Raw genomic sequence first — 17,378 nt, 5'->3', positions numbered from 1 at the left:
TTAATTAAAAAAAAAAGTTGGCATCTAATTACATGAACCTGGAAGTTTAAATGTAGACTAAATATAGCCTGAGCTTAATCTCTATTTTATAAATTCCACAATGTTCTGTTGCCAAATAGGACATATCATTTTTAATAAGCGATTTTTCAGAGTTGCATACAAAACATACAGCCAGAATCTCTCAGTAAAAGAGCCGAGAATAGCCCAGCTCAAAACGTGCCCTCTGCTTTGAACGTAGACCTCTTTAAGCCTTCTGTAGATGATAAAGTCTTGAGTTGTCCATTAACCAACTGCTGGTTTTTACTTATTAAAATTCCATTATGATCTGTACTAGACAGAGTGATTTCTTTACTGTGTGCATCTTCTTTTGAAAGCTTTTTATAAGCAGATCTGTAGCTTCCTTTGTGAGGTCTAAACACCAGCTGTTTGTCTACTACCCAAAGGATGGGGGTTGGCCTGGGTTGTGGGAGAGCGAACACAAATGTGGGCCAAGGTTAGAGCCAGGGTCAGTTCAGGGAGCTATTGCCTGTGACAGCTGGCTTTAGGAGAGCCTGGCCAGCTCTGCGAAGAACTCCTCCTAGGAGCTCCTCTTACACTTGATCTTAGCCAAAAGGCTGAGAAGCGATCCTCTTAGAGCCCAGGTGAAGCCAAGGTGAGGTCACCTCACCAACAATGTCTTGCCCTTCCCGCTACTAATGGCTCTTATCTTTACAAGCCTAGTAGTTGTCATCTGTGAATTCTCCTGAGGTTAGGATAGGTTTAGTGGTTTGGAGCCACATGCTTTTGACCTAATAGGAGAGATAGGATTACAAAGTGTGGAGAGACTTATACATCCTTCAAGTGTCTGTATTCTTTAGGAACAAGTTCCTTTGAAGTTTCTCCCAGTAACTGGGGCAGGACCTTACACTCTTCCCTTGGTTCCTGATTGCTTATAATAGGTCTGTGGCCATGGTGATAATTTATCACAACTTTAAAAGCTGTTGGGGACTGTGAAAATTAGGTTGCTAGGTACATAAATACCATTGACTAGGAACTATATAATAACACATGCACGCATGTTCACATATCACATATCTAGTCCTTCCGTAAAGAAGTTTACAACTTAATTGAAATGACAGTATAATAGAGAAGACATTTTTTTGGTGAATAACTTTTCAGTCAGTGGTACAGAGTGTAGGTGCTCTAGGTTAAACAGAAGAGTGGGCATATTCCAAAGAGACTTCTGGGAGGAGAGAGAAAAGGGACAAAATTTTGTAGGCTGAACAGAAGGTGAAAAACCAGAGAGGCTGGAGGATGTGAACATGGTATGACCAAAGGCGTGGAGGTGTGAATTCCCCATTTGTTCAGGATTTCATGATTTACCAAGAGAACTAGTGGGGAATAAAGATAGAAAGAGATGGCAGAGCTGGAGTAGGATGGACCAGCCCTGCCAAGCACAAGGTAATTGAAGATTGGGACCCTGCAAGCCCACCTCACCTCCTTCTACCAGAGAGTAGAAACGAAGTCGTTCAGTATCCTCTGTCCCTCATCCTCTTACCTCAAGGGGGGGTTAGGGATTAGGCCTCAGCAAGGAGTTTGAAGATAATATGTCAAGCTGGGAAGCTGTTGTGTAGTCTTGGGAAAAGGGAGTGTTATAGTTTTAAGATTAATGCTTTTGCCACATGGGTTTTCACCACCCCTCTCCCCAACTGTAGGACATATTCCTGAGTTTTTTCTCATAGTGGATCTGTGAAAGAGCCACATATTTTCTTCTCCCTTCGTGTATACCTACTCAGCAACTTCCCCAAACCTGCACCTGACCATTGACTTTTTGCCCCCCCACTTATTTTTTTTTTTTTTAAAGATTTTATTTATTTATTTGACAGAAAGAGAGAGATAGAGTAGGCAGAGAGGCAGGCAGAGAGAGAGGGGGAAGCAGGCTCCATGCTGATCAGAGAGCCTGATGTGGGGCTTGATCCCAGGACCCTGGGATCATGACCGAGCTGAAGGCAGAGGCTTAACCCACTGAGCCACCTAGACACCCCTACACCCCCCACTTCTTTGTAGTCAGACATCTGCAGGATGCCAGCCTGGTCAGGATAGCACGTATCCACTTGTGGGACAGAAGGAAACTAGTTAGTTAGTTTTTTTTTTTTTTTAAAGATTTTATTTATTTATTTGACAGAGAGAAATCACAAGTAGATGGAGAGGCAGGCAGAGAGAGAGAGAGGGAAGCAGACTCCCTGCTGAGCAGAGAGCCCGATGCGGAACTCCATCCCAGGACCCTGAGATCATGACCTGAGCCGAAGGCAGCGGCTTAATCCACTGAGCCACCCAGGCGCCCCCTAGTTAGTCTGTTTAAAACTTGAACTTATACCCCTGGACTTTTGGCCCCAATGTTCCTTGGCCCAAATGCCTTTGTAAATAATAAAGATCTTTCTCCCCATCAAGATTCCTTTCCGACAAAGGACATCTCTTCAGTTAACAAAATGCTGGTGAATGTTTTTGTGGAGACTGCTTTGAAGATTTGGTTAAATAAGAGGAACATACCACCAAGAAATGTTTCTATTAACAACAACAACAACAAAAGGCAAAATAGGACCTAGGCCTAGGAGTTCTGAAACCAGAACATTCTAGGTTCAGATTTCACCTCTTCTGTGTAAAACAGGCCTAGTTATTAGTTCCTTGCTAGGTTGTTGTAATGGTTAGAAATAGTGTACATAAAGCACCTAGCTCACGGACAACTCCGTAAAGGGTAGATGTTATTAATAACATCTCCATTTTATAGAAGTTCCTCCTCCTGAGTTGGGGGTTTGCTATGTTGTGCTGGTTCCGTGAAGTGGTTTTAAATTAAGGCGGCGGCTGTGGATGGATGCTAACTCCTTCAAGCGGCATTCTCTGCAAGCAGTGATCACATGAGGCCGCCTGGCAGGGGCAGGCCCTGTGCAGACTGAAGCTCACAGTCACTGACAGGAAAAATCTTTTTATTTTTTGCTTTGCGGGGAAGGCGGTGCTGAAAGCTTTCTTCCTTTGGGAAATCAATTTTACCGTGCAGAGGATCTCAGTGAGTGGGGTCATACTACTGCTTTCCTGCAAGAGAGACATTTCTGCTTTTATTAATCATGGAACTGACATGAGATTGGTAGAATTTGTAAAGGAACATAACTTGTTTACTCTCCTTTTTGATGCACCTCCTGTTTTCCAGAGGTGAAGAGTGAAGAAGGGATTTTTATCTTGCAGTCTGGAAGCCAGACCCTCCTCAGGTTTAAAATAAGCAGCCTCATGTCCTTGGAGACCTGCCGTATATGAATTTTAGGAATAAAAGAAATTCTTAGATTTTTGTCGGCTGTCATTTGGAAGGCAAAGTTACAAAGCCATAGTGTGCCAAGAGTCCCTAAAATAGCTGTGTGTGTAATTATGGGGCTAGACACTTCCTCGTCACAAGCATGAGCACATGTCCTTCTTGGAGTTGAATCCAATATGAAGGACTGTTGGTGTGGATGGATGATGAGAGGCTTTTATTCCACACTGGGTTTCCTGACATACAGAGGGCGGATCACCTTAACATAGTGAGATACAGTAAGTAAGAGGTCAACATGAAATAGCTATCTTGGGAGAGAGGAGTATTGGTATTAATATTACCTCTTTTTACAAAATTATTGGTAGTTTCTGTCAATAGCAGCCATTCCTCATTCTTTTGAAATTGGTTTGAACACCTGTTTCCCCTCTCCTGCTGCCTCTATACATACACACATACACATATATGTATGCATACATACCTATCAGGCATGCATATATATATATATATATATGCATGCAATATATGCTCATGTATATACCCGCAAGCTTCTTACACACAGCATTGTAGGAAGTGAAGTGCAGACTCATGGAGTACCATGATGGGGCAGCAGCTCCCTCTGTGCAGGTAGGAGGCTAGAGGGAATTGTGGCCCATCTTTAGCTCCTGCTGAGGAGTGTTCGCACCACCAACCAAGCCGCCTCTAGGGGGCAGCAGAGCACCAACCAAAACTACTGCGCCCGGGGTTGTCAGGCTTTTCTGGCTCATTGTCTAGCCCTTCTGGGTCCGTGATTTAGCACCCACCTTCTCCCCTTGTCCCAGCAAAATTCATGCTCTTGGCCTTGCCAGGCTATGGTCCACTTGCCTCCATTCAGTCCCTGCACCTTGCTCAAGTTAATTTCCTAGCCTCCGTTTTCTAGCCTACAAAAATGGGCCTTTTTAAGATGATCGTATAATTTTATCTAAACTGGAGCACATTTGAGAGTGAAGGAGTATATTTAAAAATACCTATCCTATAGTTTTTTGAAATATTTATTGACTGAGAAGTGGTTTTCATTTTTTTTTGACTTCTCTGTAAAATTGTTCTATTCAAAAATGGTTTTCAAAATAAGATTTCCTACAAAATATTAAAATAATATACAAATTTTATATATTGTAAACTGACTGGCATACTGGAACAGCAGGTGTAAACCATGTGGTGCTTCAAAGAATCAAAGCATGTAATGTGTGTGAAGTGTGTGGTGCTATGCCTGGGACACACTGTATATTTAGGAAAAGGAGATTTAATTTTCCTTCCTGGAAGAAGGTTGAACAAAGATGCACTCACCACAGATCAAAGACCTCTGGGTTTTTTTTTAAAAGCAGCTTCCAGGAGGCTTTTCTCCTAGCTCTCTAGATTCTACCAACCCAAGGTGTGAGTTTTGCCCAACCCTAGCTGGAAAATACCATTTCAAGTCCTGCTTCTGTGCAGTCATAGAGCCACCTCAGCAGTAGAGAGCAGACCCCGGGGATACTGTGCATTCTGGGTAATAATTTGGCTGACCTGTGAGCACAGAGCTCTTCCCTTCACTTGCAAAGTCACCACTCCTTCTGGGCAACTTGCCTGGGAAGCCTGAGCAACGGGTCTTGGCACCCCTGTTCTGCATCCAGCTCCTGCTACTTAGGAGATTGATTGCAACAATTGTGCTTAAATATTGGGCTTACCATAAACATAATAGTTTGAGCTGTAAAATCTATACCTGTCTTGAAGGTTGGTGTCCCCATGTAATTGGAAGCTTAATTGCCCTTCTGTGATTAGGCTTCCAGGGAAGGGCACACCCCTTTTAGAAACTAAATTCACCACCCCTCACCCTGTCTCTCGTAAGTGCTATTTTGCTCTGGTAATGAGAGCTCTTGAGCCTGTGTGTTCATTTAACCTCAAACCCCTCAGAACTGAGGCTTGTGTTTTTGCCTGTTGCTGGTGTGTGGGAGAATGCAGGGAGTACTCTGTGGCTTCCTGGAACCAGGGAAGGATTTCCACATGGTCGCTAGCAATGTGTGACAGGAGAATCAAGGGCAGAAGCAGGTGGTAGCAAAGAGACAGCCCACTGCATGGCTCCTAACCGCCTCTTCTTTCTCTAGGTATGTGTACATTCCAGTAGGCGGGTCCCAGCACGGCCTCCTGGGGACACTGTTTTCCACCGCAGTGACGTTTGCCTTTGTGAGCTTCTGGCATGGTGGCTATGACTATCTCTGGTGCTGGGCGGCCCTCAACTGGCTGGGAGTCACCGTGGAGAATGCAGTCCAGAGACTTGTACAGACCCCATGTGTCCGGGACAGCATGGTGAGCAGGTGGTTGGGGACAGCTGAGCCAGGTGGACTGGCCACGGGGGGAAGGGGGTCATCAGATTCACCCCAACATGGGCCATTCTTGCCCGATGGGTTCAAAGAGAATGTGCCCAGAGGTAGCAGGGGTTTTGTTTGTTTGTTGTTTTCTGTTTTACATAACTGTTTCAAAGCAATGCATGCCTATTGCACAAAAATAAGAAAATTCACATAAGAGGAAAAGAAAAATACCTCCTTAACAAAAACAGTTACAACTATTCTAACTTTTTCTTTATATATATGCACACATGTATAACGTTTAACACAAATGCTGTTATTCTAGAGACATGGATGTATGAGGACCACCTTTCTATGTCACCAAATCCATTTCTAACAACCCCTTTCAACGGCCATGTAGAACTCCATTATGTGGCTATGCCATCATTGATTTCGTCTCTTGCTCTTGGCAATTGTGTCATTCCAATTTTCTTTGCAGTTGTCAGTCAAAATGGAGATGAGTATCATAACCAGGATGAATTCTTATATGTAAAATTGCTAAGTAAAGGTTTTCCTCACCCCTTTCTGCCTTGCATACAGCTTCACTCTTCCTTAACTGCTCTACAGTCAAAGTGTACGAATTGACTTTCCTACCAACAATGTACAAGGATGCCCTTGCCAGTACTGAGTAGTGGTGGCGTTTTTATTTTTATTTTATTTTTATTTTTTATTTTTTTATTTTTTATTTATTTATTTTTTAAAAAGATTTTCTTTATTTATTTGTCAGAGAGAGAGGGAGAGAGAGCGAGCACAGGCAGACAGAGAGGCAGGCAGAGGCAGAGGCAGAGGGAGAAGCAGGCTCCCTGCCGAGCAAGGAGCCCGATGTGGGACTCGATCCCAGGACGCTGGGATCATGACCTGAGCCGAAGGCAGCTGCTTAACCAACTGAGCCACCCAGGCGTCCCAGTGGTGGCGTTTTTAATCTTGGCTAATTTGATAGGTACTGTTACTGTAGCATAAAAAAACCCACACACACAGCTAAGTGCTTAAGACACATTCTGATTCCACAGGAAAATGATTTGGAAAATTAGGCATTTTATACACATAGGGTACACCAATGTTTTATCATATAAAATTGATATACAGTGTATTAGAATCTTGTAGGAAATTGTCAGTTCTTAATATGCAGCAGTATTCTGGTACCCCTGAAAAACGTGGCTAAGAAGAATATGCTGTCATCAGTGTTCACGGCAGGCAATAAAACACAAAAAATTTACTGAGCAGTGATTAATGTGCCTAAACTCCCCCAGTATATGCAGCTAAAGCAAATATATTTCAGAAGCCCAACACCACCCAACAGAATACATAGAATAGGAGACTAATCAGTTTTTTTCCTATAAAAATAGCCATAGTAAAAGTAGACAGTTATTTCAATAAAAACTGATAGAAAGCACATAGCAAAGTAATACATCTGAAGGAATTTAAATATGCTCACGTATGTTTAAAGATAAACATTTTATTCAGTAGTAGTACCCAGCAATCAGCAGGAAAGAAATGTCAATGAATCTCAATAGAAAATGGAATTTCAATGATAGTCACAGCTATGTAACACAAAGAAAAACCACAAAAGGTGGTATATCAAGGTTTCAATCTCCATCTTCCAAAGCCTGAAACCCAATTATCATCTATGAAAGTCAGAGAATTCTTTTCAGCCTAGGCTGAAGCCCTGTAACACATCTCCACGTTCCTTCATGAAGGGTCTAAAATTAACCTTGAACTTAATGTTAAGCACTGCTCTGTAGACTTTGAGCCGTGGCTTATGTTATTGACAAATATTAAAAATCTAAAATGTTAAAGGAATAACCCAAATTGTGCTATATGGCCTATGGCTTGTTAATTTTGGTTAAAAATTAAGACAGTGGAAACCCTATTGACAGGAAGCACGTGACTGCTCTGCTTCGTCACACTCGGTCCAGGACCCTCGTGTTTGACTCCTTTGAGCTGCCATCCACAAGTCACACACCTAAGTTATAGTGATTTTAGAGTGTGCATTTTTTGGTGAGATGTATATCTTGTGTATTATTAATGTGATATTTAGGGTACATATTTGTTGAGCAAGAACACATTTTGCAAAACGTATTTTTTTTTAGATTTTATCTATTTATTTGACAGAGATCACAAGTAGGAAGAGAGAGAAAGGGGTAAGCAGGCTCCCCCCATGGAGCAGAGAGCCCAATGTGGGGCTCAATCCCAGCACCCTGGGATCATCACCTGAGACTAAGGCAGAGGCTTTAACCCCTGAGCCACCCAGGCGTCCCGTGAAACCTATTTTATCATCTTCTATCTGGACAGCCTGGTAGTTAGTTGTGGCTATGCAGTTGAGGAGCTTCTTCAGTATGAGATCAGGATTCCATTACTGTTTATATTCCCAGTGGTTAGCTCAGTGTCAGAGTTAGCCACAGTGTTAAGTCTGTGCACAATTGGGTTGATTCTTTTTAAAATTCAGTTAGCCAACATATAGCACATCATTAATTTCAGAGATAGAGCTCAGTAATTCATCGGTTCCATGTAGCACCCAGTGCTCATTGCATCATGTACCTCCTTAATGCCCATCACCCAGTCATCCCCCCTACCCCCCAGCACCCTTCAGTTTGTTTCCTGGAGTTAAGAGTCTCTCATTGTTTGTCTCCATTTCTGATTTTTTCCCATTCAGTTTTTCCTCCATTCCCCATGATTCTCTATGCTATTTCTTCTATCCTACATGTGAGTGAAACCATATGATAATTGTCTTTCTCTGAGTGACTTATTTTGCTCAGCATAATACAATTGGGTTGATTCTTTAGTTGTTCTTCCCCTTGTCCACCCAAAGACTTTTCTTCCATTATTCTGTTTCTTATAGAGTTCAGCACAGATTCTGTTTTCCTTCAAAAACACAGGGCTGGCATTCCAAATATTGTGTAACCTTTTGAATAAACTGTTTCCCCACTTGGGTCACTCTCTTTCCCTCTCTTTTCATGAATCCATTCCCCATTCTTTCATCTTAATCCAAATGAAGACTTAATATCTCTTTAGGACCTAATTTCCTCTGACATTAGTTGCCCATGATTGATCTGATAGTATTTTTACCATGTGAGTTCACCTCTCCCCCAGGCTGCTCATACACTCTCTCCATGGCATTAATCCTTCTTCTGTTTTTTTAAAAGATAAGTAGGAAGATCCTTAAGTAACAAGGATGATCATATTTTCTTGTCCCATATTTTTTCCATCTTCAACCTGGAGCACAAAATACAGTAGGATTTCTCAGTGTTGATGGAATGGCAGTTGAATATTCACCAGAAGACTAATCAGAGCTGGGTGTTGTGGAAGCGTTCTGGTGTTCTACGCAGGGCTGTCCAGTTGAACTTTCTGCGGTAATGGATATGTCCAGTGTAGGAGTCACAAGCCACACTGAGCACTTGAAATGTGGCTAGCATCACCGAGAAACTAATTTTTAAATGTATGTAATTTTAATTATATGTAAGTAGCCCCCATATGGCTGGGGGCTTCCATTTTGACTAGTACAATTCTAGAGCATACCGCCATCCAGAAAAAAATTTAAAAGAATGTAGATTGTGACTATAATTTTAAATGGTGTTCGTTAATGACGAGGTACTCGTATATCCAGTGACTACTGAGATGTTTCATTCTTGTGTGTCTTACAGATATCTCAGACTTAGCATGTGTAATACTGAACTTGCATAGCCCATCCCCCCCATAATTCCAAGTAGCTCCATTTCCTCTAGCATTCTCTATTTCTAGAAGAGTCATCCTCAATCTGGTTACTCAAGACCAAAACCAGCAATTTACCCTTTATACTCCCTGTCCCTCAGTTCTACCTGATAGAATACTGTATATTTTATCTCCTAGGTAGATCTTATTTTTAAACATTATTTCCATTTCTGCTAAGTCATCCTAATCTTACTATTCTTATTTCTTGCCCAGTCTACCAGATAGTTTCTAGCTAGTTTCCCTGATTCCAATTTTGCCTTTTTGAATTCATTATCCTCATAGTGATGAGTGATGTTGCTCATTGGAAACCTAACCATGTGTTATCCTTCTTAAAATCCTTAGCGGTATCCCATTATTTTAGGACTAAGCCCACCAATATTTAAGATGACCTATGAGGCCCTGCCTGATCTTGAACTTGGTATGTATTTGCTCTCCCCATCCTCTCTGCTCCCTCCCCCCACTTCATACTGTGTTCTTCCTTTTCTTCATTTGCACATCTTGCCCCTCCAGCCTCAGAACCCTCCCTCCCATGGGCTCGTTCATCTTCTAAAATGCTGTCTCTCCTCTCCCTCCACCTCTTTATCCTTCAGACTGCAGTTCGAGTGATATCTTGTTTGTCCTCCTCTGACCCTCCTGAGTCAATCAGGTCCTGATTAACAAATCATTTTGGGCACCTTGTTTTGTTTGCTTAATTTTTTTTATTATGTTATGTTAGTCACCATACAGTATATCATTAGTTTTTGATGTAGTGTTCCATGATTTATTGTTTGTGTATAACACTGAGTGCTCCATGAAATACGTGCCCTCCTTAATACCCACCACTGGGCTAACCCATCTCCCCACCCCCCTTCCCTCTAAAACCCTCAGTTTGTTTCCCAGAGTCCATAGTCTCTCATGATTCTTGCCCCCCATCACCTTCATTTTCCCCTTCCTTCTCCTGTTGTCCTCCCTGCTATTCCTTATGTTCCACAAATAAGTGAAACCATGTGATAATTGTCTTTCTCTGCTTGATTTATTTCACTTAGCATAATCTCTTCCAGTCCCATCTATGTTGGTGCATATGTTGGGTATTCATCCTTTTGATGGCTGAGTAATATTCCATTGTATATATGGACCATATCTTCTTTATCCATTAGTCTGTTGAAGGGCATTTTGGCTTCTTCCACAGTTTGGCCATTGTGGACATTGCTGCTATAAATACCTGGGTGCATGTGGCCCTTCTTTTTCACTACGTTTGTATCTTTGGGGTAAATACCCAGTAGTGCAATTGCTGGGTCATTGGGTAGTTCTGTTTTTAAATTTTGAGGAACCTCCACACTATTTTCCAAAGTAGCTGTACCAATGTGCATTCCCACCAATAGTGTAAGAGTGTTCCCCTTTCTCCACATCCTCTCCAACATTTGTTCTTTCTTGTTTTGTCAATTTTTGCCATTCTAACTGGTGTAAGGTGGTATGTCAGTGTGGCTTTGATTTGAATTCCCCTAATGGCTAATGATGTTGAACATTTTTTCGTGGCCATTTGTATGTCTTCCTTGGAGAGGTGGTCTATTCATGTCTTTTTGCCCATTTTTCGACTTGTGTTTTGGGTTTTGAGTTTGAGAAGTTTCTTTATAGATCTTGGATACCAGCCCTTTATCTGTAGTGTCATTTTGGGCACCTTGTAGGTGATCTCTTCTGTTGTAGTTATCATAGGTGCAATGAAATATTTTTGTATAATAACTTGTTTAATCCTTATCTCCTTCACTGAACTGTAAGCCTCATGAAGTCAGAGACCTGTACCCATGTATCAAAATGCCTGACACAGAGTATGTGTGTAGTAAATACTGGTTAAATGAATGAATGAATGTTTTCTGACTCCATTGAGGGGCAGTATAAGAGGAAGTAGGCCCATACAGCAGCATGAAGAATATAGATTGAATACTGGAAGAACTTCCTAAGGCTAAGGATTAGGAGTATTATACAGGGAGATTATTTTTTGTCTTAGCAGCATAGATAGTAATTGAACTCGTGATGGCAAAATGCTATTTTAATGTTCAGTAAACAAAAGATATATATAGGAAAGCAAGGGTTGGGGAGGAATTAGCCTATCTGATACCCTGCTGCTTTATGAGAGGGGGGGCTATTGCTTGTGACTCACTGGGGCGCAGAGCTGTAGGAAGCTGACAAAAGGTGCTTTCACAAAGCACCTGAACTGGGTGGATGAAGAGGAGTTACTGCTGAAGCTACACGCTTTTTCTCTATATAAGCACTCTCTCAAGGAGGGAGCTAGAATTTGTCTTCAGCATTGAAATCTTTTAATAAGTGGAAACATTTTGAAGCATCAGTAGAGTGACATTGCTTCTTGCCAATTCTCAGTGTGCCCTCTTCTTTGAAGGAAGATACCTTCAGGCTGCTTCTTAGTTTTTCCTACAAAAGGAGAATCAACATCTCAAGCAGCTCACCGCTGCGCCCCCCTCCTATGCTCATTTCATTGAGTAATTTCAGTATGTCCTCCTCCCCGCAGTCCTTGTCTTCTCTTCTTTGCCCCAATAGTATCCTGCTGAGCTGATTTATATCCTCTCTGAAGCAGTAAAATTTCTATTTATAGACTTAATTGAGGAAAGGCGCCTCCAGTGATAATCAGGGAGGGTCAGTCTAATGGTTCTGGGAGGGAGCTGGTGTGTCAGAAGGAGCCCAAAGACCACAGATCTGTGATGATATCCATTCAGTTTATCTGCTGTATTGGTCAGTTTGACTTTAAAGGTGTAGGTTCAGAAATACCATGCGTTTGAGAGATCAGTCAATTTATTTATTTATTTGTTTGTTTGTTTATTTATTTATTTAAGATCAGTCAATTTAAATTGATCAGTCAGTTGTAAGAATTATTGTCATGATCCAATTAATGCTTACTTAGTTCTCTGGAACACCAGCCCACCGATTAGCAGGATATACATTATCAGTTGGCCTCATAAGAAAAATTTTCACTTGAGGTCAGTGACACCAGCCTTGACTAACTCACTGAAGGATTACAAAGCAAACTTAGTCTAAGAAGAGTAGTTCTGTTTGATAATGACCCATGATCTTTTATTTCTCTAATACCTGGCTTGCTTCAACAAATAGAGATCAAGTACTTATTGTAGATAAGTCATTTTCTCAAGACTGGAAGGCTTCCTAGACTTGGCCATTTACTCAAAATCAGTCTGGTTCTTTGTCTCTTAATTTGCTCATTTAGGGGAAAAAAAAAAAACATTTTCTGTACCCTGTGTGGGAGACACACTGTAGAACTCTAGGGAGCTCTGAGTGAAAGACCTGTTCCCTTCCTCCAAATTTCTTTTCTTCTTCTTCTTTTTTTTTTTTTTTAAGTTTTCCATATCTTTTAGTCCTTCAATGCCTTTAGTGTACTACTCTGTCATTTTGTAATGGTGGAGTCTATTATTAGTTCCCTCCAAGAACAAGTTATTTTGTATGGCCTATCAGGATAGTCATCTTTGCGGTATCTGCTTTGGAATAAAGAGGCAAAAAACAAAACAAACAAACAAACAAAAAACCCAAGAACAAAAAAATATGATATGAGAGGTTTTTCTCTAGGAAGAGCTAAGTGATCTATATTAAACATCATAAATACCGATTGGCCTAGCCTTCCCTGGTATTGCTCAGAAGAAAGGTCTGGGATAGAGATAGACATTGGGAGCATATAGTTGGTATTTTGGAGCCTGAAAAATGTTTGAGATTTTCCAGAGAGAGTGCAGAAAAATAGCAAGAAGTGGAGGCCTGGGACTGAACCTGAGGAACATCAAGATTTGAAACTTGGGTGGAGGAGAAGGGGCCAGAAGGTGGAGGAAAATCTAGAGGGTAATTTCACAGAAACGAAGAGAAAGAGGGTATTTCCTAGAAGGGGTCATCAATGATGGTGACGCCATTAAGGGATAAAGTAACGTGAAGTTAAAGAGTGGTTATGTCTCCAGGCCAGGGTACTGACAGTGGGAGGAAGGAACTGTGAGGCATTTTCCCAGTGCCATAGGAGGTCATGGTCCAGCTGGAGATGCAAGATGTGTGCCCATCAGTTGAAGACCAGAGTAAGGCATGATGGGCAGAGAGCAGGATGAGTGATGGGGCAGCTGATGTTTACGAGGTGCAATGGTCAGTGAGAGCTAAGCTTTTAAGAATGGTTCATTTAAAGAGCTGGGGCATGAGTAGGACTCTGAAGAATTCAGAGTGGGGCTTGGATAAGTCTGTAGAGAGAAGATAGGCATTCCAGGTTCAGGAGCCTAGGACCCATAGAGCCTAAAGTCAGGAATAGGGTTGCCATGGAGGTGAGGAGGCAGACATGGCCGATGAGGGGTTATCATTCAGGAGGAAAGAGGAAAGGAAGCTAGAGAAGCCAAATGGTTTCCCATATAAAGGGATTTGAATGCCAAACTTAGAAATATAGAAATGCGAACCACTTAACCAAACAGGAGAGCATTAAATTAACGTATTAATCCCACACGTCAAATTTGCCTGTTGTGCCAGCTTGTTAGCACTCACCCAGGCCTCTCCGTCTGGAAAAAGCAATGCATGTTGTTATGAACAGTGTGTTCCTTGGTGGATGACGACCTGTTGGTGCCCCCTCCATTGTCTCCCACTCCGAAGGATCGTTTACGAAGCAGGAAGCACACTGCGCAATTCACTGCTTACACATTTTCTTCTCTGTGGGAATCTGAACCTAAGCTTTAACCCCTCTGGTCTGAGAGGTGGAGTGTGGCAAATAATTCCACCTTTTAGTTGAATACGTTTAGCACAGCAAAAGTCTTTTCGTGGGTTCTTTTTTAACTTTCCATTACTGAGTCTGCTATCTGCAGAGAGAAGGCTTGGAACTAGAGCCAACTTCTATTCATTCGTGGTGTGGTGAGCCTCCCAGGTCTGGCCTGCTCTCGGACTTCTGCAGCCTTCCCTGTCCCTGTCAGGTTAGGCACAAGCAAGGCAGGGTCACCCTTTCATCATCACTGCTGCCATGGCGCTTCTGTCCTCTTCCTGTCAAGTGCACGCACAGTCTCCCGGCCTTGGGAATGGTAACCTCGGGAAAGAATACTAAGCCAAAGATGAGATCTATCACCTGAATGTCAGTGGTTGAAATGGGCTTTATTGGTGGCTTGTGGGATTAGACTCATTACTTGAGAGTCCCCAATTCCTGCTTCTAAAGCACAGATAAGTGTGGTTACTTGAGTCATAGCCTCGTGCCCAGCAGCTCTCAGTAGATGAGCTTAGGAAAAAGCAAAATCTTACTGTGTACGTGCTGAAGATCTGGATGTGTCTTTCCAAATCTAGCTCTTTTCCTTCCAGAAAACCCATTACTCATGGAAGGTAGCAGAGCTTGAGTTCCAGTGTTCCTTTATCAACAGAAGGATGAAATTAGCCCCCCTTTCCCAAAAATAATACACACATACATTGTGCAGTATATTTCTATAATATGTATTCATTTAAAATGTATACTTATGCTTTATGTGCAATGAATATTATGTATGTGTGCTATAACTGTATCACACATATATGTAGTACATGTATATGTGTGTGTATGTGCACTTATACATATATGTATGTTTATATGTGTGTTTGTATATATGTATATGTATATATGTTTGTGTGTGTGTGTGCATTTTATAAAGCTCTGAGGAGTCAGAGATGTTCAGGACTTCCAAAATATCTCACATTCCTCCCAAGACCTAGAAATAAACACTGCTTTAAAAAGCCTATGGAGCAGCTGCTGGCCTCATTTGAGATGAGCTGAGCTGGTATCAATGTACCGTGATTGCCAGAACATATTGAAACACAATTTAAGGGGGCTTTTGCTTTTTACTCTGGTCTGAACCCTGTAGTCCACCCAGTAGGCTGGAATAAGAGCTGGAATGGCCACCATCCATCCCACCGTCCATCCCCGGAGGAAAAATGTCATAGAAGAATGACTGGTATGGGAAGATCTATCCAGTTGACTAAGCCACCATTGAAAGTAGTGATTTTCAAATAATTTCACTTTGAGGAAAGATGGAAAGGAATAAAGAATAACAGGTATAACAAAAATGTATTTTTATTTAAAGGTACTTGCGAATGCAGAGAAGAGCATAGAAGGTTACACCCTCCAACATTAATGGTGGTTAGCTTTTTACTGACGGGATTATTTGTGATACATATTTTCTTGGTTTTACTCATTTATGTGTTCAGCCTTTCTACGGGGCAAAGGTACTGTTATCTAATTAAAGGTTATTGAGAGAAAAGGGTACAGGATGGGTCCACCCTCAGGAGGCTCTGCCTAGCTGACGGTAGGAATGGAAGGACCAGACTCACACGGGGTTGTTGTAGCTCTCACCCTTTGCCAGGGAAGAAACTGTACCAGATCCTGCACGAGGATCTTTCCCATTTATTGTTTTCTTTAAGCATCACAACAACCATGCAGGGCAGGTGTTCCTTCTCTTTATTTTTATAGATGAGGAAATGTGTGTGATTTGTGTAGAAACACATGATTAGTTCAATTAGAAGGGGAGTCAAATTCAGTTATACACAATTTATTCTAAGCATCCTTGATATCAGACAAGAGACATCTGCTTCAATAGACCTTACACACTTAGATTCTTTCATTTAATTTCTCCTTGCTACTCATGTACATTTGGCATTAGATTTTCTTTTTAACCATCAAAAATGGGTTTTCTCGGGAATAACAAAGAATTGCAATTCAAGACAAGCAAGCTATAGCCAAACCATTTGGCATTAAATTAATTGACATTCCGGTCCTCAGTTCTTGGACAACTTTTGTTTTAGTTGTGGCTTCACTCAACCTGTCTATGGAAAAATTGGTCCAAGTGAAGTGGGACTGCTCACAAAACCATTTTCTACCCAATTATGCCATGTGGTTTCAATAGTAGCTTTATAGGTATGTACTGTCTTTACCCCTGTTTCACAGTGGTAACAAATGGAAATCCAGAAAGCTTAAGAAATACGTGTTTCTGGGTCAGAAGTCAAATCATGCTGCAAGGATTTCTTGAGATAAATGGGTCTTTGGTCTCCATTCCTCTTGTGCGTATGTCCTTGTCCTCAACAGCAACACCTTCTAATTCTCTACTTCAGTTGTTTCTGACATCTACCTCTGCCTTTCGAAAGTTTTTTCCTCTTATTTCTTCACTTATGAATTATAAATATTAACTGCTTTCTACCTGAGGTTTTTGCATCTGAGATGTACTCTCAACTTCTAATAGAATAGCCTCTCTATTTTTGGCTGAATCAACACTTGCTGTTTACATTATTACCATGATGGTAAGTGTGGCTCACTGCCAAGCCAGTTGATAGACTATCATTGAACTTCCTTTTTAGTCACCTGTTTCCCCATCTCAGATTAAGAAATTCACCTTGCCTCTTTTTTTTTGATTGGGAGTTTACTATTACCACTTCGTTCCAAACTCCCCAATAAAACTGAAAATCCCTCAGAAAAGTATTTTCCATGTAGTCAGATGTATTTGGAAATCTGTCAGCTTTCTTCTTTTCCTGGAGAACCTCTCCTGAAGCCCTTCCATCCTCCTGTCCCATCTGGATCGTTTCCCTTCAGATAGGCGGTACAGCTGGCGTCCTGACATTTCCCTCCTCCTCTCTCCTGGGCTGAATCCCTGTGTCGTGGGCCCCAGAACTCCTTGTTTTCTCCCCTCCCTTCGATTTGGTGGAGAACATCCTTTAGTAGCTGCCATAGAAGGGGACTGTGGGCGATATATATATTTTTTTGAGACCTTGTAGTTCCCAAACTCTCTTTATTCTACCCTCCCCTTTGATTGATTATCTGAGCACTAAATTTTAAAGTTGAAAGGTAGTTTCTCCTGAAAATTTTGAAGTTGTAATTTGTCTTCTCATTTTTAGTTTTACTGTTGAGAAATGCCATTTTGATTTTTGATTCTTTGTGTGTAATTTTTCTCCAGAACCTAAATGAAATTATCTTTGGTATTCTGAAATGCTACTGTGCCTGTTGGCCCTGAGTTTAGAGTCATTCTAATGCAATTTGTTGATTTAAAAAACCCCTGTTATCACCTTCATTCATC

The 17,378-nt window shown here is 41.5% G+C and overlaps 1 protein-coding gene across 2 annotated transcripts in view; it reads left to right on the top strand.

Moving 5' to 3' along the window:
- The window catches only part of HHAT (hedgehog acyltransferase), a 346,612-nt gene that overhangs the window by 253,034 nt on the left and 76,200 nt on the right, over window positions 1–17,378 (top strand). For both annotated transcript variants that reach the window (XM_044267471.1, XM_044267470.1), the window contains exon 10: window positions 5,398–5,599. In XM_044267471.1, the coding sequence (XP_044123406.1) occupies window positions 5,398–5,599 (202 nt within the window). The remainder of the gene's footprint in view (window positions 1–5,397; window positions 5,600–17,378) is intronic.

Source organism: Neovison vison, chromosome 10, assembly GCF_020171115.1.
Source record: "Neovison vison isolate M4711 chromosome 10, ASM_NN_V1, whole genome shotgun sequence".
Taxonomy (NCBI): Eukaryota; Metazoa; Chordata; class Mammalia; order Carnivora; family Mustelidae; genus Neogale; species Neogale vison.
This window is presented reverse-complemented; position numbering and strand designations above follow the sequence as displayed.